Raw genomic sequence first — 26,909 nt, forward strand, 5'->3', positions numbered from 1 at the left:
CAGATTCTTTACCGTCGGAGCCCCAGGGACACCTCCCCACTTCTACAGCCGTGCTGAGTCACGTGTACACAAGGTCAAGTGCAACCTTGTAAAGATCGAGTAGCCTTGATGCCTCAGAGACACCTAGATCCTTGATGCTGAAGTCCACGAAGGGCCTGGAGCGGAGGGTTGAGGGGTGGAGGTCTCCATATCCAGGTGGTACACTTACAGGCCGTCAGAACCCAGTCCCCTGGAGGTCACACAGCATCACTGTTCTCCAACTCTGGCCGTCATCAGCCTCACCACTAGGCTCACACAGAACTGGGTACTAGTAGCTAGTTCAATGTGAACTCACCTCTCTCCTGGAAAAGACCCTGAACCACCTGTTCACTCAGGCTGTGGGCTGGAAAGGCACCCTGATCAACAATGAACGTCCAGCACTCGGTCAGGATTCAAAAACGCCAAGACGAATTGCTCCAGTGGCCAGGCTGCTTGCAAGGAAGAATTTCACTCACCTGGCCTCCCAGAGGCCTCCCCGGACTCAGTGGCCTTGTCTGTGTCACTGGCTTAAAAACACCCTACCCACAAGTGAGGACAAGACATCAGAGGCAGAACTGGAAAAACACCTCCTTCTCCCAAGTGTTCTGTCTTCCTGGCATCTGGGCAAATTTGCTAAGCCACCACTGTGCACTGAAGAAGTTTAATACAAGTGTCCCCATGGAAGTGACCTGGGAGCACACGATCACGCCTCTCCCCCACACTCACAGTACCAGCACATTGACTGTGTGTGTAAGAAGCAGAGTCCAGACAGGCCCACTCCCTACTTCAGCCCCCAAAGCTCCGCCATCACCTGTTCTGCATGACAGGGATGGGGAGGGGATTTCCTCTGGGCTTCCGTCTGATTTCAGAGTTCTCCCATCACACCCATTCAGCTCATACAACACTGCCTGGCTGATGGGGAAAAAGTTGTGTGACTTGCCTAAGCCACCAGAGGTGGTCACCACTGCGCCAGGACGGGACAGCTCTCCAACGCCCAGATCCTGCCCACCTGACCCTCCTTCAACTGTTATTTTGCTATAAAAATCCCAATCAGGGAATCTCAAAGAAATTTCATTCCATCAGACAGTGCCCAGGGTCCGAAGTCCATCCATTCAGTCACCCATCACATACTGAACCCTGACAGCATGCCAGCCTCCGTTCTTAGGATCTGGGGACACAGTAATGGCCCCATCCTCAACCACTGCACTATTTTTGAGCTGCACACGTTTGGCAAAGTTACTAAAATTCTTTGCCTTTCGGTGGCCTCATGGGTGAAAATCTCTACTTCATATGCTTCTGGAAATGAATAACAAATATGTGTCTCTTGTGTCTCCTGCATTGGCAGGTGAATTCTTTACCACTAGCACCACCTGGGAAGCCCAAATGAGAAAATATAATAAGAAGTACATTACTTTGTGGACATCACCTTGCTGACAAAGGTCAGCAAGTCAAAGCTATGGTTTTGCTATGTATAGTCAAAGCTATGGTTTTTCCAAGAGTCATGTACGGATATGAGAGTTGAACCATAAAGAAGGCTGAGCACCAAGGAATTGATGCTTTCGAATTGTGATGCAGGAGAAGACTCTTGAGAGTCCCTTAGACAGCAGGAAATCCACCCTGACTATTCATTGGAAGGACTGATGCTGCAGCTCTAATACTTGGCTACCTGATGCAAAGAGCTGACTCTTTGGAAAAGACCCTGATGCTGGGAAAGATTGAGGGCAGGAGGAGAAGGAAGTGACAGAGGATGAGATGGTTGGATGGCATCATCAACTCAATGGACATAAGTTTGAGGAAACTCCTGGAGATAGTAAAGGACAGGGAAGCCTGGCGTGCTATGGTCCTTGGGGTTGTAAAGAGTCGGACACAACTTAGCAACTGAACAACAAGAAAAGCACATTAACCACCGAGCACAGTAGAGGAGGTGCTTGGTAAGTGTGACCATTACTGAAAGTTTTTGTAAAAGGGCTCCAGCAAGTATGGAGTCACCTGTGTTAATACAAATGTCTTTGAAATATCATTAAGAACCACCACCCAAACTAGCTTAACCTTGCCTAGATAGGAGATGTGGGTATTTTTCCCTGCTTGCTCATAAATGGCTGTTTGGCACAAAGGATGTTCATTACAGGCTTGAACTGAATCATTAAGACTACAGAATCAGATAGGCCAGAAATTAAAGAGAGCCCAGGGTCCCAGAAGGAAGCTACCAGCCACAGGGCACCAAGGACCCCAGGCCACAGTGCCTACAACCTCACAATAGAGGGACAGGGCGCTTTCCTAGAAGTTCAGTGGTTAGGACTCTGAACGTCCACTGCAGGGGGCATGGGTTTGATCCCTGGCCCATAACTAAGATCCCGCATGCCACACGGTGTGGTAAAATAAATAAAAATAAAGGGCTGGGGACTTTCCTGGTGGTCCAGCGGCAAGAAATCTGCCTGCCAACGCAGGGGACACAGGTTGATCCCCCTTCTGGGAAGAATCCATATGCCACGGACGGAATAACTAAGCCTGTGCAACACAACTCCTGAGCTCCAGAGCCCACACTCTGCAACAAGAAGCCTCGCACCCAAACTGGAAAGCAGCCCCCACTCGCTGCAACTAGAGAAAGCCTGCAAGCAGCGATGAAGACCCAGCACAGCCAAAAATAAACAAATAAATACTTTTTAAAAAGAAATAAATAGCAATGGAATCCCCACTCTAACCCCTTCCGACCAGAAAGAGGCTGGACAAAGGGGAGGTGGCCCTGTGGTTTCCAATGGAGTCGGACCCTCAAAGACCAGCAGAACAGGCTCTGGGGCACCATGTGACCTACATCGCAGCCCGGCAGCTTCCTCCTCCCACCTTGGCACCTTTGGCAAGTTACTCAATCCCTCCCAGCCTGTTTCCTTCTCTGGAAATGACGCTCATCGCAGTAGCCACCTTCTAGTCTCTGTGAAGATTAAAAAGTACAATGAATGAAAAGCCCTCTGCCTGGGGTCTGGCATCCAGCTGCTGGGGCTTTTATTTATGTTTTTGGTTCTTTTTGGTGGGGGTGTTAGTCAGTCAGCTGTGTCTGACTCTTTGTACCATAGACTGTAGCCTGCCAGGCTCCTCTGTCCATGGAATTCTCCAGGCAACAATATTGGAGGGGGTAGCCATTCCCTTCTCCAGGGGATCTTCCCAACCAGGGACTGAACCCAGGTCTCCTGCATTGCAGGCAGATTCCCTAAGCCACCAGGGAATTCCCAATTTGGTGGGGGTGGGGGGGGAGATAAATAGCAAATTCCTAGGAAGATGTCATTTTTACTTGAATTGCTTCACAAGATGACTACCTCCTAGAGAAGGATGCCCCCAGAATCCACCTTGGTTGGAAGCAACACCCCACAAATCACTATTTGGATGAGATGACCTGAGCCATTGTTGGGAGTGACGGGCAGCCCTTTCGTTCTCGCTGCCTCTCTTAACAGAAGAGAATCTGAAGCTCAGGAAAGTCAGGGGATTTGCACATAATAGCCTCTAAGGGTCTCAGTCCCTCCCACCCACTCCGTTTCCACATTTACCTTCCTTTGCTCCCCAATTCTAAATGAATGGAACCTGCTGCTTACATTAATCCTGATTATGTAAGGAAGGAAACTTGGAGAGTCAGAGAGGAGGGAGGGAAAAGCTAGTGTCAATTTACACCAGTGCAAAGGGCCCAAGATGAAAGGGCTGCAGAAAGTTCACTAAGAGCCCAGGACAGTTCAGACCTTTACCTGGTGCTGAAGTCCAGGGCCCCGGCCAGGGTAAGGCCCTGAAGTGCCAAGGTCCCCTGGCACTGCTGACTGGCACCCATTCCCGCATGGTCACCACAGGGTGAAGGCCCGCCCCAGCGCTCGAGCACCCGCCACCCTCTGAACGGCAGAGAAGCAGGCAGCCGGGGCCACATTGAGCTACAGGGCTGGGCCCGGGGCACCCTGTGAGGGCTCTGCTTCCTCCCCCGTGCCCTGCCCGCAGCGGGGCAGGCTCTCAGGCCCCTCAGATTCTGGGCATAAGCAAACCCACATGGTACTGCCGGGCACAGATGTTTCCAAAAATGTCTCTTTGCCAAACAAGGGCGACCCCCACAATGTTCTCACACAGAAAGGAGACACTCCTGCGCCGAGAGTCAGAAAACCTCAATTCCCATCCAGCTTTGCCCACAAGTCCCTAAGGAACTCCCGGCTGGTATCCACAGGAATTCCCACCAGCAGGTAAGCCTGAGATGTGGGAGATTTCCTCTGTCTAGTCACTCACCCATTACAATTGCAAATACCTGTCCAGTGAATGGGCTTCTCCGGTGGTGCTAGTGGTAAAGAACCCACCTGTCAATGCAGGAGACAGAAGAGACATGAGTTCAATCCCTGGGTCAGGAAGATTCCCTGGAGGAGGGCATGGCAACCCCCACCAGTATTCTTGCCTGGAGAATCCCAGGGACAGAGAAGCCTGGTGGGCTACAGTCCACAGAGTCGGACACGACTAAAGCTGACTTTAGCACACACACACATCCGGTGGATAGAGTCAATAGATGATCTCTAAGACTAAGTCTTAGTCTCATCTTAGATGATCTCTAAGTCTTAGAGATTTTTAATCTTACAGTCTCTAAGTCTTAGATGATCTCTAAGTCTCTTTTTGACTTCTAACATTCTAAATCTATAAAACCACTAGAGTCCTTTGGAAAACAAATGCTTGGGAGGGGGAGTGTTTAATCTGATGCATGCCTGTGTATTCAGTTGATAAGTCGTTTCCAATTCTTTGCAATCCCATGGACTGTAGCCCACCAAACTCCTCTGTCCATGGGGTTTTCCAGGCAAGAATACTGGAGTGGGTTACCATTTTCTTCTCCAGGGGATCTTTCTGACCCAGGGACTGAACCCGCATCTTTTGCGTCTCCTTCATTGGCAGGCAGATTCTTTACCACTGAGCCACCAGCAAATGTACGTTACGTTAGATACGATACATCTATACTATAGAACCACGGCTTAAAAACACTTGTATTGGACTTCCCTGGTGACACAGTGGATAAGAATCCACCTGCCAATGGAGGAGACACGGGTTCCATCCTTGGTCCGGGAAGATTCACATGCAAGAGAGGCCACCGTAATGCGGGGCCTGTGCCCCAAAAGAGGAGCTCCCCTCGCCACCACTAGAGAAACTCACACAAAGCACCAAAGACCCATAACAGCCAAAAGTAAAAAACAGACAAATAAAAATTTAAAACACTGTATTTAAAAAGAAAAAAAAGAAAAAAAAGAATTCCAGCCAAGATTAGAACCCATGTGCATTGCCAGTGGGAGTGTAAAAAAGTACAGCCCCCATGGAAAACAGTATGGAAGTTCCTTAAAGAATTAAAAATAGAACTACCACATGATCCAGCCATCCCACCTCTGGGTATAGATCCAGAAGAACTGAAAGCAGAGTCCCAAAGACATATATATGACATATATATATATATATACACACACACCCATGTTCACAGCAGTATTCTTCACAATAGCCAAAAAGTGGAAGCAACCCAAGTGCCCATCCATGGATGAATGAATAAACAGAAGGCGATATTATCCAGGCAATGGTATACTATTCAGCCTCAAAAAGGAAAGAAATTCTGACATGTGCTACAGCACAGATGAACCTCAAAGAAATGATGCTTAGTGAAATAAACTGGTCACAAAAAGATAAACAGTGTATGATTGCACTTAGATGTGGTATCTGGAATAGTCAAACGCAAAGTGACAGAAAGTAGAATGGTGGCTGCCAGGGGGCTGGGGACAATGAGGCGATGCTATTTAATGGGGACAGTTTCAGTTGGCAAAGATGAGAAAAGTTCTGGAGGCGGATGGGGATGATGGTTGTACAATAATGTCGATACACCGCAGTAGTGAAATGCACACTGACAAAAAGCTAAGATGGCAAGCTTTATGTGTATTTTAACCACAACTTTTTAAATGATAAGACATTTTTAAATTTAAAATAATTTTTCTAATAACCACAATTTTTAAACACTAGCCATCTAATCAATAGCTCACTCCACGTGCATTTCTGAAATCAGTCTGAAGTGTGGCCACAATCCAATAATTTCCTGAAGTTTCCTTGAACACCTGGGAGGGCAGTTTGGGGTTTGTTTATCTGTTCTGTGAAGGTGGTCAGGGGTCTCAAAGGCACCATGTAACCCCCACGGACACAGTAACATTCCCAACCTTGGAAGGAAGTACCTGGAAATTCCACCCAAGATGGAACGAAGGCAGAAGCTTTGATGGAAGATAGAAAGGCTTTGGGGCTTCCCGGGTGGCACTGTGGTAAAAAATCTGCCTGCCAATGGAGGAGACGCAAGAGACGTGGGTTCCATCTCTGGGTTGGGAAGATCCCCTGGAGGAGGGCATGGCAATCCGCTCTAGTATTCTTGCCTGGAGAATCCCAAGGACAGAGGAGCCTGGCGGGCTCCACTCCATGGGGTCGCAAAGATTCGGACACGACTGAGCAGCTAAACACACACCCAACAGAAAGGCTTAAGATGCAGAGCTGGGATGCTCGCCCTTTTCCCCAGGCCGACCCCCGGCCTGGCCGATGCAGTGCTTCCCTGCCCAGCACACACAGGCCTGTCCCAGCCCAAAGGCCATCATGCCAGGAAGCAGTATCCCACCTGTTCAGGTGTGGCAGTAGCTGCCAAAAACCAGCCACACATTTGTATCTGAGAGACTGGGTGACCACACGGGTGGTTCCTGCCCTGCCTTCAGGGCCAGGGAGCAGAGGTGGCCCCCTCAGGGCTGTGGGTGACAGCTCTCCCGGATCCACCCTGGACAGACTCAGAGAGCTGGGCACCTCACAAGCCCCATGCACGGTTCCCCAGTCAAGAGTGGTCCTGCCAGCTTCTGCAAGACCAGCTTCCTCACCCTTCCACAGAGACCACAGCTTCTAAAGGAAGCCCCACGATTAGCCTATTATCCACAGGACAAAAAAAAACCTTTTCAAAGCTACCCTGTCGCCAGCCTTCTCTGGCTCATTCCTCTACTACTAATTGAATCAGGTGATGCATCTGCACGGCTGCCTCCTATTAAAGTCTGAGAGAAACACGAAGGAAGAGGCAGCCTCACATGCTGTGATCTGTGCCCCAGCACTGTGCCTTACTGCCACAGACACTCAAGAACTGAGGGGCTTCCCTGCTGGCTCAGTGGTAAAGAATCTGTCTGCCAATGCAGGAGACACGGGTTCAATCCCTGGTCCCGGAGGATCCCACACGCCGCGGGGCAACTAAGCCTGCGGGCCACGACTATTGAGCCTGTGCTCCGCAACAAGAGAAGCCACTGCAATAAGAGAAGCCCCCACTCACCGCAACTAGAGAAAAGCCTGCACATCAACAAAGGCCCAGCACAGCCAAAAATAAATAAACAATAGTAAAAAGTAATCAGTGGAGGAGGGCTCGGAGGTACACTGTATTTCATTCACAAAGCAGGCATTTTAAGGCCCAGATGCACTCTCCTCCCCAAACGGCCATCTCCTTGCTGAGCATCTATGTCCCATGGAGTGAGACACTTCATGTTTTCTGGGGCCTAACACGCAGGATAAGAGCCCAGGATATGAGCCCCGTGAAAGCCAAGCTCCAGAGTTGAGGGGAACACCAGAGGGCGAAGGACGGGCTGCGGGGAAATTTTCCAGACATTACTGAAGCCAGATTTCCCACAAACGCTGCTGTCCAATCAGCTCCGTAAGGCTGAATGATTTACGTGCAGGCAGGGGCCAGGTCACAGCTGGAGGGGATGTTCTCCTGTTTCTTCACACACCCTTCCTACCAGACAATAACAGAGAAAGAGGACAAAAGACCAGAACCGCCAGGCTTGAAGTGCTAAGGGTCTCAGAGAAAAGACGCCAAAGGTAACATCCTGAACGCTCACCTTCCAGTCTCCAAAATCCACTTGCACGTACTACTTTCTGCACAAATTATTTTCTAAGTTCGAGGGGAGGTATTTTTGTTTCCCTGGATGCCGAAGAGAATGGCAAGAACGTCTGATCCTGGATGAGATTTCATACCAATGAAAACCCTCATCCTGGGAACAGAGCTCAGGTGTATGATTTAAACCAAAGTCGAATGACAAGAAGGGTTTCCAGAAGGGAGGAGAGATGAATGGGTGCTGGGGATGAAAGTGAGGGGCCAGACCACAGGAGTCTAGTGTTAGTAAAACAGGGTCATTCTACCAACAGATTCTCCCAACAACAAAGAGTGTGCTGCTAGGGGAGCGGGGGATGCTTGGGGTAGGCAGAGAGTCCCTGCCTTCAAGGAGGTTACAGTCCAGAGGGGAGGGAAAGAGCACACCAAAAATCATACAAATAAGAAGTTACAAACTAAGGGGGAGAAATGGTTGGATGACATCATCGACTCAATGGATATGAGTTTGAGCAAACTCCAGGAGATAGGGAAGGACAGACAGGGAAGCCTAGAGTGCTGCAGTCCATGGGGTTGCAAAGAGTTGGACACAACTGAGCAACTGAAGAATAAACCATCCTGAAGTGAAGGGCAGGGTAAAGATGCTGGGACAAGAAAGGTGGGGACCGAGTTAGACTCGAGGGTCCCGGAAGCGACTCTGAAGCAGTGACCGGAAGCCTGGGGGGAGTCACACAGGAGAAGTGTGGGAGAAGGGGGCCACCTCGGGATGCAGGTAGCGACAGGTGGGATGTGAACAGAGGCCCCAAGGAAGGCGATGTCACTGCAGCCAGCTGGGTACCAGGAGCAGAGCGCAGCCTGTGCTGAGCCCCGAAAAGAGGACAGTCAGCTGACCCTCTATGCAACATTTCAGTCCCTTTGGTTCTGACCTGAACACAAGCCACGGGGAGTGATGGTGTTCCCGTCACCGTGATGGGAGTGGCGCCAGCAAGCCTTCCAAGGTGAGGAGTGGCCCCTTCATCCTGTCATTCCCACCAGAGTTCCCCCAAAATGCCCCAGCTGTCTGGGCTCACCCATCCTTGCTGCTGGCAAAGCTGGATGACCGTGGCCGTGCCGGCTGACCCCTCGATGACTCAGCTTCCTGGTAGTGAGCTCATAAAACGGCCCAGGCAGGAAGGAGTCAGAGAGCTATAAACAGAGCCTTCCAGAAGCATCGGCTACATGGCTCCCCTAGATTCCAGAGTGGGACTGTGGCCATTCAACATTTCTAGAATTGTCTGAATGACCAGTTCGCAGTCTTCTAGTGTTGCAGTTAAAGGTTTCAAGAAAATTAAATAGACTACCATTTCTTGGCAGATACTCTAGGAAACAAGGTCCCCCAAAAGTATTTGGGCATCTAGTTCTTTTCCTGCTAGCTCCCTGGTAGAATTCCAGGGTGTGTGTGTCAGAGGGGGTGGGAGTCATCTTCCTAGCTTCCTCCTTCAAGCCAAAGTGCTTGTAAGTCTATACTTTACACTCCCAATCAAAGGACAGTGCCCAAAGTTATACAGCCCATGGAAATAAAGAGTAGAACTTTTAGAACTAGAAGCCTCCTAAAAAACCATATAGGTTTAGTTCCATTTTGCCATTTTATAGATGAACAAACTGAGACACAGAAAACTGAAATGCTTTCTAAGAGTCACTCAGCTGGTGGGCTTCTGGTTATCACAAGCTAATTATAACTCACCGTAAAAGGCAAATTAAACGTTCCGTGTGTGTCTCCAGAGAAAGGATCCATTTTGCTGTGTTTTTCCTCCTTTCATTCCCTGCCCTCCATACTCAAGCTCTGGGTTGGCAAAGGTTCTTCCTGCCCCTTCAACTCTGGCTGCTCAGACAGGATCAGAAATCTGTTTTCAATTTAAAAGCCACTTCTAGTAAAAGCCCAGCTCTGTAGTTAACTTTCGTTTTTTTAGGTTCTGAAAGGGAATTTCAGAAATTTTCTTATGATTAGATTATCAGAAAACTCAAAAGACCCTGGAAGAGACATTCAAGGGAAGGTTAAAAGTGAGAATTTTTACCCCAGGTCAGGGGAAGCGTCACCGGCTGGCCCAATCACAGACGCCAGTGGAGGGCACAGACTGACTCCAAGGATAACAGAACCACTTAAAACTGTCCCCATACAGAGCCCCCGGGGACAAACTGCGGCGCCCACTCCTTCGCCACCTCCTTCTGAGCCTCAGAAGACTTTCTTGGAGGCAAAGAAGGAACTAGGAGTCACTCCAACTTGTCAATGTATTCCTTATTATTATTCTGTTGTTTTTACAAAGAAAAATTGCTGAAGCTGACATTCTTTCTTTTATAATCAATGTATTTTTCATCTTGCTTTAGGTATTTTTTTAAATTGAATTATAGCTGATTTACAATGCTATGTTAATTTCAGGTGTATAGCAAAGTGATTCATATATTATATATATAATATTTTTTCAGATTCTTTTCCATTATAGGTTATTATAAGGTATTTGAATATAGTTTCCTGTGCAATGCAATAGGTCCCTGTTGTTTATCTGTTTTATATATAGTAGTGTGTATCTGTTAATCCCAAACTCCTAATTTATTCCTTCCCAATCCCCTTTCCCCTTCGGTAACTGTAAATTTGCTTTCTTTGTCATTGAGTCTGTTTCTGTTTTGTAAATAAGTTCATCTGTAACATTTTTTTTAGATTCCACAAATGACATCATATGATATTTGTCTTGCTCTGTCTGAGTGAAGCTGATATTCTTGCTGCTCTGAGAACTAATTATAAATCTTCAGTCATTTTCAAAATAAATTTACTTAACGCTTCACACTTCCTGGCATAAATACACTCATTAATTCAGTGATTGTCTATGAAGCCAAGATTCAAGGGAAAACAGTTTTTAAACACAAGTACACTAAAAGAGAGTTCTCTAGTCTCTCTTGCTCATTTTAGGTTACTAACCCTTTCTCTGACAACCCCTATTCCAACAGGGCATCTTCTATGCCTTAATGTCCAGCAGATCCAACTTTTGCTTCTACCCCAGCTGTTTCTCCTGGGGCACAGCTCGGCATTGTTAAGCGACACTGAAAAAGGGCCATGCATGTCCTTCTTCAAAACACCCAGCAGGTTTAGTAAGAAAGACCTCAGATGCCAGTGAATCCACAGACACAGGAAGAGAAGGCTGGCCGTGGGGTCGGTCAGTTCTTGCCTATGTCACAGGACTGGTCTTGTGGAGAAACAGGACTCAGTTTTTAGAAGCTGGGAGATCCAGGAGCTTTTCTCTCTTAACCTGGACCGATACGGGCACCAGAAGGAAAATCCTCAAGAGCCAGCAGCTTCCAGCCTTTATCAGAATCACTGGAGGTGGACGGACAAGCCCCAGGAACTGAAGTCTCTGCATTTAGAGAAGGATCCACCAGAGACAGAAGGACTCAAAGAAAAGAGAGAGCAGGAAAAAAAAATAAAGTCCAACTATTCAGCTTCCTTTAAAAAGCGACAAGAAGGGGGCGACCCTGGTGGATCAGCAGTAAAGACTCTGCCTGCCAATGCAGGAGACGCAGGTTCGATCCCTGGTCCTAGAGGATTCCACATGCAGTGAAACAATTAAGCCACTGGGCTCTAACTACTGAGCCTGTGCTCTAGAGCCCAGGAGCCACGACTACTGGAGCCTGTGAGCCTAAAGCCTGTGCTCCACAACAAGAGAAGCCACTGCAGTGAGAAGCCCAAATACTGCAATTAGAGAGCAGCCCCCACTTGCCCATGCAGCATTGAAGACTCAGCAAAGCCAAAAATAAATGAATAAAAAGTTTTTAAATGCCATTAAAAAGAAGTAACAAGGAATGAGACAGGAATCTGAGTATCCATCACAGGTCCCCATATGGGGCTCGAGACGAACCTCTGTCATCGCCACGCTTCTCTCGTCACCCTCTAAACTGTAATCTGGGTTACTCTGGCAAACCCTAAACCTCACCAAATCATGTGACTGTATTTAATTTTTAGCTACTTGCCTGGCTGCTGCTCCAGTGGGCACTTGCCACTCACGTCACCCATCAGTTAGGAGCCAATTATGAGCAGAAACGCCCGTGACATGACAGCTTTCCTCCCTTCCTCTGTGTTATCGACTCCTTTGGTCCTCAGCTCTGCAGGAAAAGTTCCCACCAGGGGAGGCTGGGCTTCCCTGGACGCTGCCAAGCAGTCACTTGGTAGTCGAAGAGTGAAGTAAAATTCAGAATGCAGGGGGAGGGAAAAAGAAGGAATTTCAGAATAGGGGGCAGGCCCTGGTGTGACCCCCACACCAAACACAAAAACTTCCTCAGCTGATTCTGTGGGCAGAAGGCTCAGAGCAGAACCCCAAAATCAGAGGGACGGGAGGGTACAGGTGTCCTGGGGATGGCCAGGCATCTCAGGGACAGGCTGTGACATTCCAGGGGACAGGGAATCATACAGTTCTGTCCTACCATCTACATCTCCTTCAGTCTAGATACACATGTTGATATATTATTTCTTCCAGGGGCCCTTTTCCTGACCGCTCTCGACAAGGTTTGGTTTCTGTGAGAAGAAACTCATCACCCCTTCCAGGGATGATTCAATGATACCGTCCTCCTGGCAGACAGGGGACTTCTGTGGGGATGGACCTCACAGGCGAGAAGCCTCCAGGCTTCCAGAGCCTGGCACATGTGGTCACACCCACATGCTCCCACTTCTGAATTAATTTCGTCATTAAAATGAAGACTAGGGGATGATGCTGCACTTTTACACATGCCTTTTAACTCTTTCTCGGTAGAGAAATTCCATGAATCAGGCCTATGCAAGCCAACACTTAGCAAACAAGCTGTGGAAACAGTGACTAAGGGGAGAGAGCTGGCTCTACAGCCCATGACACGCCCTGGGCTCGTCCTTAGACGTTCGCACTCATGTACACACACACCAGCATCTCCTTTCCCGTAGAAACGTTTCGTCCTGCTTCTTCAGTGTGGCTTCTGAGATCTGATCATCAGGCAATCACTCATTCCTCTAACTCAGGCTGGAGACAGCCCTGGGACACCCATGGGATACAGCCTCTATTCCAGGGGAGCAGAGCTCCCCACTGCAAGTCAGAGGCAGGGCCCTGCATGTTTCCATTCCTAGCAAGCTGGCTGGCAAGCTTCCTGCAGCTGCCAGCACCCACCCTCACATCCACCTTCCACACCATCTGCCAGGCCCGGGGCGAGGCAATGTGCCAGCAAAACCCCCTCCCTGTGGGCAGTGTGAGGAAAGGAGGAGCAGGGACCCCAGCACAAAGGCACCTGCGCCCTGCCTCCTTCCCTTCTTACTTTCAACCATCAGTGGCCGTGAGTACGCACAGCACACAGGGCAGCAAGGGACGAAGGCAGGCGGGCGTCAGCAGACACAGCGTCACGCTTCAGGACGACCCGCCACCTTCTCAATCCCCAGGCTCACCCGCCTGCCACTCAAGGGGACAGACTCACCTGCAAAATGAAACGGAGCCTCTAAGGTGATAACCCCACGGAGATGAACGGGAGGGGCCCCCACTCCCTAGAGGAATCCTTAATCACTGGCCTTAATCACAGTAGTTGTATGCAGGCCTTTCATCGCTGGTCCGACATCATCAATTTTAAATGTATTTCTGAGCATGCCCCAGAGTGTAATTGGCTCTTCCTGATTACCCAGCGAAAGAGGTGGCGGCAGACGGCCACCCTGGTCTTTATTCAACAGATGGGAGACAAGCGAGTAAGGAGAGAGGCTAAGTGCCCATGGCCACACAGCTGCAGCGAAGCTGCAGGGGCCGGAACCAGAGCCTGGACTTTCCATTCCAACCAGCTAAACCTACCCCTTTAACAGGATCCCCGTTTGATAACAAATACCACAGCCTGGCACCTGCAGAGAGCTTTATACTCTGTAAATGGTATAAAAGTCTGTTGACTGCAAAACAGGCTGTATTTTCTTACCACACGTATTAAGTAGAACTGAAAGGGAGGTGCAGCGGGCCTTGTCACTCTTCCCTATTTGAGATGAGAAAACTGCAGCCCTAGCAGACCAAGGAACTATGATGTAGTACTCTTTCCATAGGTCATTTTTAGGCTGTCTTTTGGAAAGGAATCCTTAGGCTAATCCAAAATCAAGTTACTATACTGAGTCCAACTTTCACTCAGCGCTAAAATGAGAATGTGCCATAGCAGCTGCAGTTTGCTCCAGAGAAAGAAGCCAGAGAGAGCCAAAAATATCCCATGGCAATAACTATTTGTGATCATCACCTTGCCCTACATATTGGAATAGGTGACCAAGGAACTCCTACCTATATGTTAGAGCTCCGAGTTCCATGCCCAACTATGACTTTTTGCCAGAGCTTCCTCAATTCCAGTTTCCCCCTCCCCAAAATGCAGCTGGGACCCCAAAATCTCCTCTCAGAACCCAGCTCCAGGACGCTGCCATCATTAACATGAGTCTACATCTCAGCACTTCACATGCTCGCTCCTACCGATTCCTTTCCTCAACTTGCCTCTAACACGATCCCAGTTTGGTAATAAATACCATGGCCTGGCACCTGCAGAGAGCTTTATACTTTGTCAGTGGTATAAAGGTCTGTACCAGTACCTCCAGTGCTGGTATAGCAGAAAGAGGCGCAAGTTCCAGGCCATGTTAGTGTTCTGAAGCTTAGTTTTCTCACCTATGAAATGAGAAACTGTGGGTGCCTCTTCCTATCTTCAAAGGAGAGCTAAGAGGATCAAGTGACAGAATATAGGTTAAAACTACACGAAAATAATGCAATATACAGTTACAACAGCAACATACAAGCATAACCAAGCATTCAAGCAATAACACTTTCTGGGGTGGTCCAGTGGTTAAGAATTCACCTTGCAATGCAGGGGACGTGGGTACGACCCCTGATCAGGGAATTAGGATTCCACGTGTGGAGCAACTAAGCCCGTGTGCCGCACAACTCCTGAGCCCACCTGCGACAGCTGGAGAGCCCAGCTCGGCAATGGAGATCCCGCCTGATGCAACGGAGATCCCGCGCGCTTCAATTAAGATCCGATGCCAATGATTTAAAAAAATCAGTCTAAAAAAAGTAATAACGCTTTCAGAAATGATAACAGGAGCTAATATAAAGTGAGAGCTTACCACTTACCACTGACACTATTCTTAACATTCTAGTTGTAGCATAATTCATTCTCATAGCAACACACTATGAGGTGTGTAGTGCTTTATTCCCATTTCACAGATGAGAAAAATGAGGCACAGGGAGGTTTCAGCAATTTGCCAGGCGCCGGCCAGGCAGTCTGGACTCAGAGCCTGTGGTGTTAACCTGAAAAGCCCTTCATCATTCAGCATATCACCTCTGATATGATCTGTCATTAGTGGGGCCCGTCAAGGTTCGGGCTTCCCTGGCGTCTCAGAGGATAAAGAGTCTGCCTGCAATGCAGGAGACACAGGTTTGATCCCTGGGTCAGGAAGATCCCCTGGAGAAGGAAATGGCTATTCACTCCAATATTTTTGCCGGGAGAATTCTATGGACAGAGGAGGCTAGTGGGCTAGAGTCCATGGGGTCGCAAAGAGGTGGACACGTCTGAGACAAGCCACCTGCAAACGTGATCCCATCTGAGCTATTCAACAGCCCTGTTCAGTAGGTAAACAGATGATGTCAGTCCAGGCGACTAATAATAGTCTATGAAACAAGGAGACACCAAGCCAGAGAAATAACTCATCCAGGTTTCCAAGCTGATGAGTGGCAGGATGGGGACTTAAATTCATGGGGCCTGACCCCTCCACCCCCAGCCTAGGGCCCTTTCCGGGGGTCCCAATGCCAGCACAAGTCTGACACACACGCCCCCCTCCCCAACGCCTGCCCACAGCGGCATCTCCAGGGAACAAAGGCTGAGGCCACACTGAGAGATCCATCAGGGGCCTCTGCCACCAGACCTCAGGGGACAGTGCCTTTCTGAGTCGCTCACAGGATTTTGTGTGTGATGGATCCGGAGGCTGGTGGCCCCGGAGGACGTCCTCTCGGGGACACAAAGTGGCAGTCCCTTCACCTGACCCACGGTGGCCAGACATTTCCTAAACCTGTTATGCAACTCTTGCTTCAAGCAAGCTGCTGCTGGGATTTCGCTCTATTTCAACATGTTTTGTTTTCTCTTCAGAGAGAAAGCACGAATGTGAAACCAAAACACTTCTTAGTGACCAGACAGCGGCCCTTCCCGGCAGGCTGGGATTACTGGGCAGGGGGTGGTGGCTCCCAAGGGTACCTTCTGGGAGCCAATTTCAGCTTCCAGATGACTAAAAACCGCAGGGGTGAGGAAGAGGATGTGTGTGTGTGTGGTGGGGGGTGGGGCACAGCACAACTGAAGTCCACTGTTTCTCAGCAGGGAAGGAGCCAGCTCAACAGTGCCCGGCGGACAAGCCCCCATGACACTGCCCGCCGGCCCCAGGATTTCAAGATGGCAGCCTGAGCCCGTCTGAGTCCACACACCCCGGCCCTGCAGCCACATGACAGTCAATATCAACTTGGGTCATTCTTCTCCCCAAAGCGAGCCGGTCTCCTGACCTAAGGGAAGGGTCTAATTACAGGGAGCAGCCTCTGGAATTAGGAGCCAGGGCTTATTTTGGTTGCCTGGGTGAGGAGGGCCCTCAGTCAGTGTGCAACGAATGAAGTGCTGGCCAGATGAATAAACAGCCTCATCGGGGGCCTGTGGGTTCCACCGCAAAAACGGACAAAGGGGCTGAGAGACTCTCTGTGTGGCCACGGACAGTAGGGATCCCAAACAACGCTAAGCAAAACAAAATAAAAACTATTTTGCACTTGTTTAATAGCAGGTTTTAAAGCACTTGCCCCACCCCCACCCCACATCTCTTTAAACAACTGTTTCATTCAACCAAGAGTCACAGAAAACCTTTACGTGTCTCTGGGGCTCAGCATGCCACTCAAGGTAGCCCAGGTTCATTCTGAAGGCCCCGGGGAGGGCCGTGAGGAGTCAGGTGGAGAGACAGACACTCCCGGAAGTGAACTGAGACGATGGGGCTGCCGCTCGGCCCCCTCAAGCCCCTCACAGGCTCCGCTGCACCAGCGAGAACAGGCTGGATTTTCAGTTCCAATCGGCTAACTTCGCCCCTGTAGCATGATCCTCATTTGATAATAAATACCACGGCCTGGCGCCTGCAGAGGGCTTTAAGCTTTATAAACTGTGACCACTGCCAACCTGCTTGCATTTTCTTCCAAGACTCGATTAAGTAGATCTGAAAGGTAGGTAGGATGAGTATTATTACTCTTCCCTTTTTAAGGAGAGAAAACTGGGGATGAGCAGGATCAGCTAAGAAGGGATTTGTGGGCACTCATTCAACAAAATACTTAACTGAGCACCTACTGTGTGCCCGGAACTGTTTCTGGCAAAGGGAACACCCAAGAGACCAAGAGTCCAAAATTCCTGCCCTTTGGGAGCTGAAATTCGAATGAGGGATGACAGACTGTGAACAATGGAGATCATATTACAAATGAAAAAAATACTAAACTATGTAAATAATACACATAAATTAATGGTATTGTGGGTTACAGGGTAACACATGCTGTGGAGATAAGCAGGGCTGGGCAGTAGGGAAGTGTGAGCAAAAGGAGGGGAGAGAAAGGGCGGGTTTATTCAACTGTGACTCTGTGATCAAGGAAGCCTGCAATATAGAGACAGCAGCAGAGTCCCCTGAACCAAGGCAGGAGTGGTAGGAGGGAGAAGAAAACAGATTTAAGGAGTATCACAGGGGCAGGGGTGGACAGGTCTTAGAAGCATATGGAGAGAGGGCAAGGAGGGCAGAGATGGGGGAAATGTTGAAGAACATCCACAAACTTCTGAGGAAGGGGGCCCAGGCCAAAGGGCAGACCAGAGGAGAGAGCAGGATGTCCATGATGGACGCTAAGGCAGCCAACTGGACATGTCTCCAAGGCAACAGGATACCCAGATACCCAGCTCCCAGACAGACCCGACCAGAGACACAGATGTGCAACCCATGAGTTGTCAGCACCCAGGTAGAAATGGAGATGTGTCCCGAGAGACAAAAAGAGGGTGGAGGACAAAACTCTGAGGAAGACCAGGAGGCTGTCTGTCATCAAGAGGGACCGGGAAAACGGTAGCTGAATCTATTAGCCAGGAAATCACTGGCAGCCTAGGGTTTCAGCAGAGCGGTGGGTGCAAAAATCAACCTGAATATTCACCAGAAAGGACTGATGCTGAAACTGAAGCTCCAATATTTTGGCCACCTAACACGAAAAGCCAACTCACTGGAAAAGACCCTGATGTTGAGAAAGACGAAGGCAAAAGGAGAAGGGGGCAGCAGAGGATGAGATGGTTGGAGAGCATCACCAACTAAGTGGACATGAACCTAAACAAACTGCAGGAGACAGGGACTAAACAGATGCAAAATGCCAGAGGTCTAGGGGGAGGGGGGAGGTGACAAGGGGAGGAGGTAGAGACTGAGTGTCAACCATCCTTTCCCAACATTTGTTATTTTAAGGAGAGAAAACTCTCGGGGCACATGGGGTCAAGGTGAGCTGCCTGGGGTTTGTTTGTTATTTAAGATGAGACAAGTATGGATTCAGAAATGCTCTTAAGAAGGAACCAATGGCTGGAGGTGGGGGTGGGGTAGAGGCCAAGATACTGGAACTGGGTTACTCAAGAGACAGATGACCAAAATAACTACGACCGTGACCTTTATTGAGAACTTAGGCACCAGACACTGCAGCAAAAGCTTTACATACGTCATGCCCACTTGATTCTTTCAATAAAGAAGAATCTGGGTCTTGGGATTCACATTCCCAATCTGTAGACAAGGAAACTGAGCTTACAGAGGTCAAGTAAGATGGCCCAGGTGGAGAGCCAGGATTCAAACCCAGGTGTACATCAGTGGTTGCTAAACCCACTGACTCTCCTTAGAAGAAGGAAGGACCCTCTTACTTTACAATAGGAGAAGGGGCAGGGGTTGGCAGACTAGTAGGAAGGACAGTTAGAGGAAGAAGAATTTGATGGAGTCCTGGTTCCTCTAGGAACAGAGAGCAATATGCCACACTGAGGCTGAAAAAAGTAGAAGGGTGGGAGTCTGAGAAGCAAGGTGGTCTGAGGCAGCTTCTGAGCAGGATGGAAGCCGACTGACCGGAGCACGGGGAAGGCCAGGCTGGGGCCCCAAACGCCTGGCACACAGGGCAGCAGTGGACGCAATGTGAGGGTTTCTCCTGAAGGGCTGGGCTTCCCTGTGGGCAGTGGCTTGCTGGGGATCAGATGTGGGCAGGCAGGTGTTGGAAGATGCAAAGGCAAAGAAACTATGGGCTGGGGAGTGGCTGCAGTGATGGGCTGTGGAGGCCAGGCTGGATGAGGAAGCCAGGGATGTGATGAGATGAGACAGAGAAGAGGTGAGAAGAGTGTGACCGTGAGACAGCTGTGGCCAGACTCTGAGCCGTCTGAACGCACGATTTCAGGGGTAGACAGGTTCAGGGCCACGACAAGGCCTTTAGAAGTAATAGCCATGGACCTGAGTGGTGTAAAGAATAGAGGGATTTGGGACTTCCCTGGTGGTCTGTGCTTCCGATGCAGGGGGCATGGGTTTGATCCCTGGTTGGGGAAGTTCCACACCCTGTGCAGTGGGCAAAAAAAAAAAAAAAAAAGAATGGAGGGATTTGGATGTTAGTCAGGTGGTGACCAAAACAGAACACTCTCAGGATGATAACAGAATTCAGGATGGATGAACAGTCTGTAAGCCAGATGTCAACATCCAGAGGATGAGGGAAAGTGGCTGGATCATGGTGTTGTTGATGATGATGGTACTGAAGCTGAAAGGTCCCACCCAGAGGACAGTCCTACACAGGAGGCAATGATAAGCGCTATAAGGACTTAACCCTCACAGACACCCAGGACATCAGTACCATCTTTTCCTTCTTTTATAAATGGAGAAACCAGGCAGAGAGGTGAAGACATTTGCCCCAGGTCACACCCAAGTGGGAAGCAGGACCACAGTGTGGCTCAAGACTCCCTCCCCCTGCCCACCCCGCCATCCCAGGGGAGTAGAAGGTGAGGGGTAACACAGGGAGGAGAGGGACAGACGCTGGTGGAAGTGGACGGCAGGAGCCTCAAAGGGAAAGGAGAGCTTGATAGGGTTAGCAAGCAACAGTGGGAGGGTAGCAGCCCCAAGGTGCCTGGTTTAAACTAATGGGAATCATCTCTACCTGAGAGGCACCCGGGAGAGGCCTCAGAAGAGCTGGGTTTCTATCGGCTTAGGGAGGAGGAAGGAATGTTCAGTGAAGATGTGAAGGAGTCAGTGACAAGGCACATCCACAGGGTCCAGGGGGAAAGTAAAGAAGGAAGCCAGGGAAAGCTGGTTCAGGAAAGAGAAAGCAGGAAGAAAATTAGCTTCTGCATTTCATAGATAAGGAAACTACCAGAACTCCGAAAAGCTAAGTGTCCCACCCAACCGGTAAGTCAAAAGCCTAGGATCTGAACTGCCCCAAGCCAGTTCTCTGCCGGTGAGAATTCAGGCTCAGAAGGAGTCTGAGGGCAGGTCTGCAGTTAAAGTGATTGGAGGAAGCTTCCTATGAAAAATGGCAGCAGTGAACATTCCAAGGTGTTGGCCGGGAGAGGAGGGCAGGCTTTGGGAGAAGCAGAACTCACAAGATTTAAAAACAAAAAGAAAACTCTCTGGGCAGGAAAGCTTGGGGACCAAGGGAGATAGGAAAAAAGCCAGAAAGTTCGGAGGTTCAAGACAGACTGCCAAAGGCTTCCTTGAACACAAGCAAGCCAGTTCATCCAGGGCCTCAGGGAATGCCAGAAGAGTCCAGACCCCAAGCCTGTAAACAAAGGAAAGCAGGACTCGAGTCCGGAGACTGGTCACCACCCCAAAGATCGAGGGGGCAAAGGCCCTAATCAATGAAAGGGCCACAGGTGGCTAAAACGTGCCCAGGGGCAACCAGGAAAGGCACAGGAAGCCCACTCCACAGAGCCACGCCCCCTGACTCACGTGACAAGCCCCTACCTCAAGGGCACGCCCCCCACCCCTTGTGCGCCCTAAGGCGTGATTTGAACAATGTAATTGAACCCCTCCTCCAAGTTAGCCCCAGTGCCTCGCCCTATTGAAGATCTGAGGCCGCCTTGGCTGCCCGCTGTAATCTCAGGGACTCCCCTCCAAGCCCTCTGCCCTGGCCTCGCCCTCCCCCATTTCCGGACAGAGGGGGCCAGCGGCAGGCAGGAAAGTGGCCACGTGGGGGCCCAAGCGCTGTCTCTGGGATCAGATCCCTGCCCCCACTCCTCCAGCAGACCCCAGCCCTGGGCGTCAGCACGCGGCCTGCGCGTTCATGAAACGAACAACAGTACAGAAGTTCAAGAAGAATTCCTCGCTGGAATCCACGCCACTCCCAGATCCACCTTATAGAAAAGTGCTCCTTCCCACTGAAGGAGGATGGAGAAGAAGGGAAGGGCAGGATCGGAAGGAGACTGAAAAATCACTGTACTTTTGTCGCAAGAAACGAGAGCAACTTGGGATTTCACACTCTTTCGAAGCCGAGTGGCATCTCCTGGGCTGTGCATGGTTTTGAAAGCACTGGAGTGAGTGGGAGGGACGCTGGCAGCTGCCTTCTTCACCCCGTCCCGTACTGAGGACCCTAGCAGCCCACTTGGCACTGCGGAGACCAAGATGAGCAGAGTCAGAGGTGGAGGAACGCTGAGCTGCCTGGCACCTGCCCGCCTCGCTGCTGCTGCTCCTCGGAGCTCAGCACTGCCAGCGACGGAAACCCCCGAGGCCAAGCGAGGCTTCCAACTGGCTCGGCACCCACCGGCTCCTAGAGAGAAGGCTTAGACTCAACCCGCTCGGCCGGCTCTCAGCGCCCTGCCATCCGGCTGCACCCTAGCGGGGCAGGAGGGCTTCCCCCAGCAGAGCTTAAAGGGACTGCGTTTCCCTGAGAAGCAAAGCAAGAGAAGGGTCAGCGGAAGTCCTCTCGCTTCAAATCTTTCCTGTTTCCTTCTGCCCCTGCTTTCGCCACCGCGGGACGCGCGGCATGGTCGGAGAGCGGTGTGCCTAATCTGGTTGGAATTTCCTCCTCCACCCACCTGGCATTCTCCCCACAGTCCTGAGCGCTCCGGACCAGGGGTTCTCACGTCCACCCCAAGTGCTGGTCTAGGCGACCACGCCGCTGGCCCCTCTGGAGCACCAGGGAGAGCGAGGGGTATGGCAGAGGGGCTGCAAAACCCCAGCTGGCATGGAACACGTCGTGGCGACCTCTGGGTGACAGCCCTCCAGGGTCCCCTCGCGCCCTCCCGTGGGACCACTGCAAGGTCCTGGCAGCCGGTCCCTTTACAGATGAGTAAGCAGTCATATGCCACCACGGAGGGGCCAAGGGAAGGAGGGGAAAAGTTGCCAAAAGTCTTCTAAATCCCCACTTAAGAATCACAGGCTGTTGACTGCTGGAACTCGAGAGACGTTAGTGATGATGAGGTTTAGTGTTTTCTCAGACTTTTTGGCCTAGCCAGAGGTACATTTAGCACAGCCACTCAGGGAACACACATACACACAACCCAGACTGTCACAGAGCAACAGTATTTCTTACTGCATGCCACACATGCTTGTGTTAATATTTTGTACTCTCACCAACCTGGCTTTTTAAGAATGTGGCTCCCACTAATGGTCACCACCCATTTTGAAAAATGCAAGTCATTAAGGTGACATTGGGTAGAAGGGATTTCACAGAAAAGTATATGCAGTATTACAATGTGAAGCATTAGCCAAGCTGAGTTTCCACACAACAGAGCAGCTTGCTGGGCTCAGAACTGAAAGTGACCAGTCCTGAGCACCATGGTCCACACACCACACAGGAGAGAAAAACTGAAAAACACAGGCCCATCCCACACTCTCACTGAACGTTACAAGATCAAGGTTAAAAATGTGTGCCTTATAGAATACAAACAAAACAAAACCTTTTTTTTTCCTTTCAAGATATAATTATTGATTGGGCTTCAAGTGTAATTAATTATTTCAAATTGCAAGTAACATAAAAAGAGGACAATGAGTGTTCTGTGTTAGTAGAAAGGGGGACAGGTGAAAAATAGGAAATACTGAACATAGCCCCCATTTTACTAGTGACAGAACAGTGCCTAAAGAATGAAGCAAGTTAGGGGCTGGGCTTGAACCCCAACCCAGGGCTCCTGACTCAGTTCCTCACAGTCTCCACCATCCCTGTTATTTACGAAGAACATAGTGAAGGGCTCCCCAAGGGGAGCGTTTCCCTGTCTGAAGCAAGGATGGTCCCTGACATCTCATGTTGGACACAGACACTTGTGTTGGTCTTAGCACACCTCTACTGCAGTCTTCCTGGAGTCACACAGCAGGGCTCATGCCACTTAACTCTCTCTGTGCCTTTTAGCTCCACTGCAAAATGAAAAGAGTAATCCAAGGAAACTGTAGCAAAAGAAAAAAAAAAAAAACAAAAAAAAACCAACAAGAGGTGCTTTAAAGCCAAACCGGGATGCTCAAAGCCAGAACCCCCAAGGGTCTTTATTCAGAGCCAGGATTATAATCCCAGGATCTAGAAATTGTTCCTGCTTAGCTAACCCAAACCTGTATTTTATTTATTATTTTTAAAATTTTATTTTATTTTTTGGCTGCACCACGCAGCATGTGGGATCTTAGTTCACCGACCAGGGATCGAACTCATGCCCCCTATGTCGGAAGTGCAGTTAACCACTGGACCACCAGAGAAGGTCCCCAGAGCCTTCATTTTACAGTCAAGTTTCACAAAATGACTTGCCCAGGACAGCTAAACCAGTTCCTTTGACCGCACACGACATTAACCTGTCCACAAGTGAAAACTGCTACAGAAATCAATGCTAAGTACATAGTGACAAGTGGATCAAAACATACCAACACCTAGAGGGCAGAAGGAGGGGCAGAGAAGAAACTAAACATAGATCACACAATTCAAACACATGCAATTAACCCCTCTTAAGGAGCTTCCCCAGTGGCTCAGCAGTAAAGAATCCACCTGCCATGCAGGAGATGCAAGAGACCTAGATCCCTGGGTCAGGAAGAGGCCCTGGAGAAAGTAATAGAAGCCCACTCCAGTACTCTTGCCTGGAGAACCCACAGACAAAGGAGCCCGATGGGTTACATAGTCCATAGGGTCGCAAAACAGTCAGACACAACTGAGCAACTTAGCACACACAGGAGAGGGTCACAGGGAGCTCAAAAGGCATAACTAACCCTAAAGACAAGCTCCAGTGATGCCTTGAACCAAACTCACAGCGGAGGTCAAGAGCCTCAGAAGTGGTCTAGTTCTTTGATGGCTCATGCCTGCTCAAATGACATCTCCTGGCTCCTAACCTTCCCACACTCTGTCCAAGGCACTTGAGATGACAACTTCAAATATGGGGACTTTTTATTACATGTGAAGGATTATTTCCTATACAAATGCCACCTGGTGTCCGTCCAGGGTCTTTCTTGGAGGAACTTTGAAAACCTAAGAGAAAAGATCTCCCTGTGGCCTCCATAACCCTGGCAGGCAAGGACGGTTTCTTTAATCTCCCTCTGGCATGCCGTAGAGCAGAGGCGTGATGACTCAGGCCCAGCAGTACAACATAAGACGTGGGGCTCACCTTAATGTGAATGCCCGTGGCCTTCTCTCTGGACCCGTGTCTGTCCAGCCACTGACCGCCAGCTCTAAGAACTGCTCAGAGCAGGGAACACCCTCTGCATTAGACATTCTGGCCTTCCCACCGCTCATGTGGGGCCAGCATCAAAAACAAAATACAGATGCTAGTTGGGGAACTCTGTTGAGTCTGCCTTGGAGATAACTGCCACCTCGAGAAGCCCCCAAATCTCCGAAGCACACCGGGGCTGGAGTCGCGGATACCAGTGGCACATGAGCACCGGCAGGCTAATCCCGTTCACTGCTCTGTGCCTCAGTTTCTTCATGTCAATTCCCACGTCTGCTGTAGGAATAAGATGAGTTCTGCCTACACAAGTATAATGTATCAATAATAGTATTGCTTCCCCATAGCACTCTATCCCCCGGTCATTCTGTATCCTGAACAAGCTGACTTAGTGCAGCTCAGGCAAAAATCCGCCTGGTTAAAGCTACCTCCTGACAGCAATGCATTTAAAACTACCCGGGAAGCGCGGGGCAAACTGAACGGCTATTACACAACCCCTAAGACTACACAGCACGCGCTCTCCCTGCCTGCCCTGCAACAAAATGAGAAGGCAAATGTCACTGTGAGCCTCACTGCCTCTCAGCTGCTCGGCTGCCAAAGGGCGGGCGGCCGGGCCAGCCGGGTCGGGGCCACGTTTCTCGGCGCGAGTGTGGTTGGCGCTCCCGGCGGCGAGCCCCTCGGGGACGGCGCACGTGTGTGGAAGCCCCGATCACCCGGCAGCGGCCAGCTGACGCCACTCGCCGCGGCTCGCACACCCAGCGTGCCAGTGGGAGCCGCGACGAGCCGGGACCGCAAACCCACCGATCGCGTGGCCAGACATGGTAAGACTGCTCAAAGCCATACCGGCCGGCTCCGTCTGGAGCCCCGCCGCCACCGCCGAGGCCAGCGGTGCTCTCCCCTTCTCCTCGCCGGCGGCAGCGCCGCCAGCAGCCCGGGCCTGGAACTCGGCGGGAGCGGCGAAGCGGGGCGCCGGCTGGGGCACCCTCGTGGGCGCGGAGGGGGGGTTGCCCCCGGGGGCCCAAGCGCACAGCGGAAGGAGCTGCGCGGCGCACTCCCAGGCGCCCCGGCTGCGCGCGCCAGCTCCCGGTGGGACGCAGGAGACCCGGGGGCGCCGCGGCGCTAAGGAGAGCGCGGTTGCGGAGGGCTGCTTCCAGGCTGCGTCCAGGAGGCTCCCGCGCGGGATGCATAAGCACACGCGTGCGCTCGCTCCGTCTCTAAAGTCTCCTGGCGCCTCACCTTCACTGAGTCTACCGGGTACATGACCGAGTGCTCCAGGATCCCGGCCATCGCTCCGGCTGTCATGTGGGTGGATAAGGAGGCGCTGGTCGGCAGGTTCTCATAGTCCTCCGACCCGGCGTCCTTGCAGCCGCCGCCGCCATCTCGGCTGTCCCCATCCATCCTGCGCGCCCCAGCCTGGCTCCCTACGCCGCCGCGGCGTAGCTCCATTCGCCGGCTCCGCGCGGCGCGGGAGGCTGCAGGAGGCGGGCGGGGCGGGGGAGGGGGCGAAAAACTTCACTTCTTTAAAGTGGGAACCACCTCCCCGGTGCTGCGGGGCCTGACGCCATGGCGGGCTGGGGTGGAGCAGAGGGGCCCGAGACACCAATCACTGAAAAAGAAGGGACGGGCTGCGGCCGCGCCATTGGTGTGCAGGACAGTGGGGACCCGCCTCCCTGTGTGACGTCACTGTCTACTGCACATTTCCAAGCTACCGGACGGGGGCGAGAGGAGGACGTGGGGTGTCCCGGGAAGTCGTCTTACCTCCTGGTGGGGTGGTGCTGCCTGGCTTGGGGCAGGCCAGGGGGGCAGCTGCCGGGAAGGGTCACCCGGATCGCAGAAGGGGAAATGCTTGAGGCTGGAGGGGGATCCGGAACAGCGGCCAGTCTACCCACAGAGCCCAGGGTTTTGTTGCAAACACTATTGCTCAGCAAGCTTTGGCATTCCTTGGGCCTGGAGCACTGCGAATGTCATTTATGGAGCAGTTATGGTGGCCGGAGGAGGAGTTGGGGGGCACATGGGGTGGATAGAGTTCCAGAATTGAGGACCCACTGCGCGATACGAGGGGTGCACCTCCTTTTCTGCAACACAAGAGCATGTACCGTAGAGGGAACAAAGTGAGATCTCAAGATCCTGCGCCAGGCTGCTTCATTGGCGCGAAAACTTAAGTTTTTCTTTCTGAAAAGAAAACACGTGATTCATCAAGTTTATTCCTCCTTATTCTCACCAAGGGGCTAAAGCCACACAGCCCTGGACTGATGAAGACGATAAGTGGTCATCAGGTGAAGCCCTTCTGAATAGGCACCTTCAGCGCGTTTTCCTGGGGCAGGAAGGGCTTTAAGAGCCTGGCCTCACAATAGAGAGG

At 50.8% G+C, this 26,909-nt stretch overlaps 2 protein-coding genes and 1 long non-coding RNA gene across 4 annotated transcripts in view; 1 reads left to right on the forward strand and 2 right to left on the reverse strand.

Moving 5' to 3' along the window:
- SLC25A37 (solute carrier family 25 member 37) overlaps nt 1-26,141 on the reverse strand; it is a 46,647-nt gene extending 20,506 nt beyond the window's left edge. The window contains exon 1 of one of the 2 annotated variants that reach the window (XM_043870560.1): nt 25,787-26,141. In XM_043870560.1, coding sequence (XP_043726495.1) covers nt 25,787-25,996 — 210 coding nt within the window. In that variant the 5' untranslated portion in view covers nt 25,997-26,141. Of the gene's footprint in view, nt 1-8,817; nt 8,840-25,786 lie in introns of those variants that run through there. The other variant, XM_043870561.1, reaches the window with a different exon arrangement.
- On the reverse strand, nt 1,680-23,929 carry LOC122673029. Its single transcript, XR_006334566.1, has 2 exons — nt 18,177-23,929; nt 1,680-1,717 (listed from the first exon to the last, which is right to left on the reverse strand). It is a non-coding gene; the product is annotated as an uncharacterized LOC122673029 (long non-coding RNA).
- Nucleotides 25,349-26,909, forward strand: part of ENTPD4 (ectonucleoside triphosphate diphosphohydrolase 4) — a 116,948-nt gene continuing 115,387 nt past the window's right edge. The window contains exon 1 of the mRNA XM_043870558.1: nt 25,349-25,371. The gene's annotated coding sequence lies outside the window, so the exon portion shown is untranslated. The remainder of the gene's footprint in view (nt 25,372-26,909) is intronic.

Source organism: Cervus elaphus, chromosome 16 (assembly GCF_910594005.1).
Source record: "Cervus elaphus chromosome 16, mCerEla1.1, whole genome shotgun sequence".
NCBI lineage: Eukaryota > Metazoa > Chordata > Mammalia > Artiodactyla > Cervidae > Cervus > Cervus elaphus.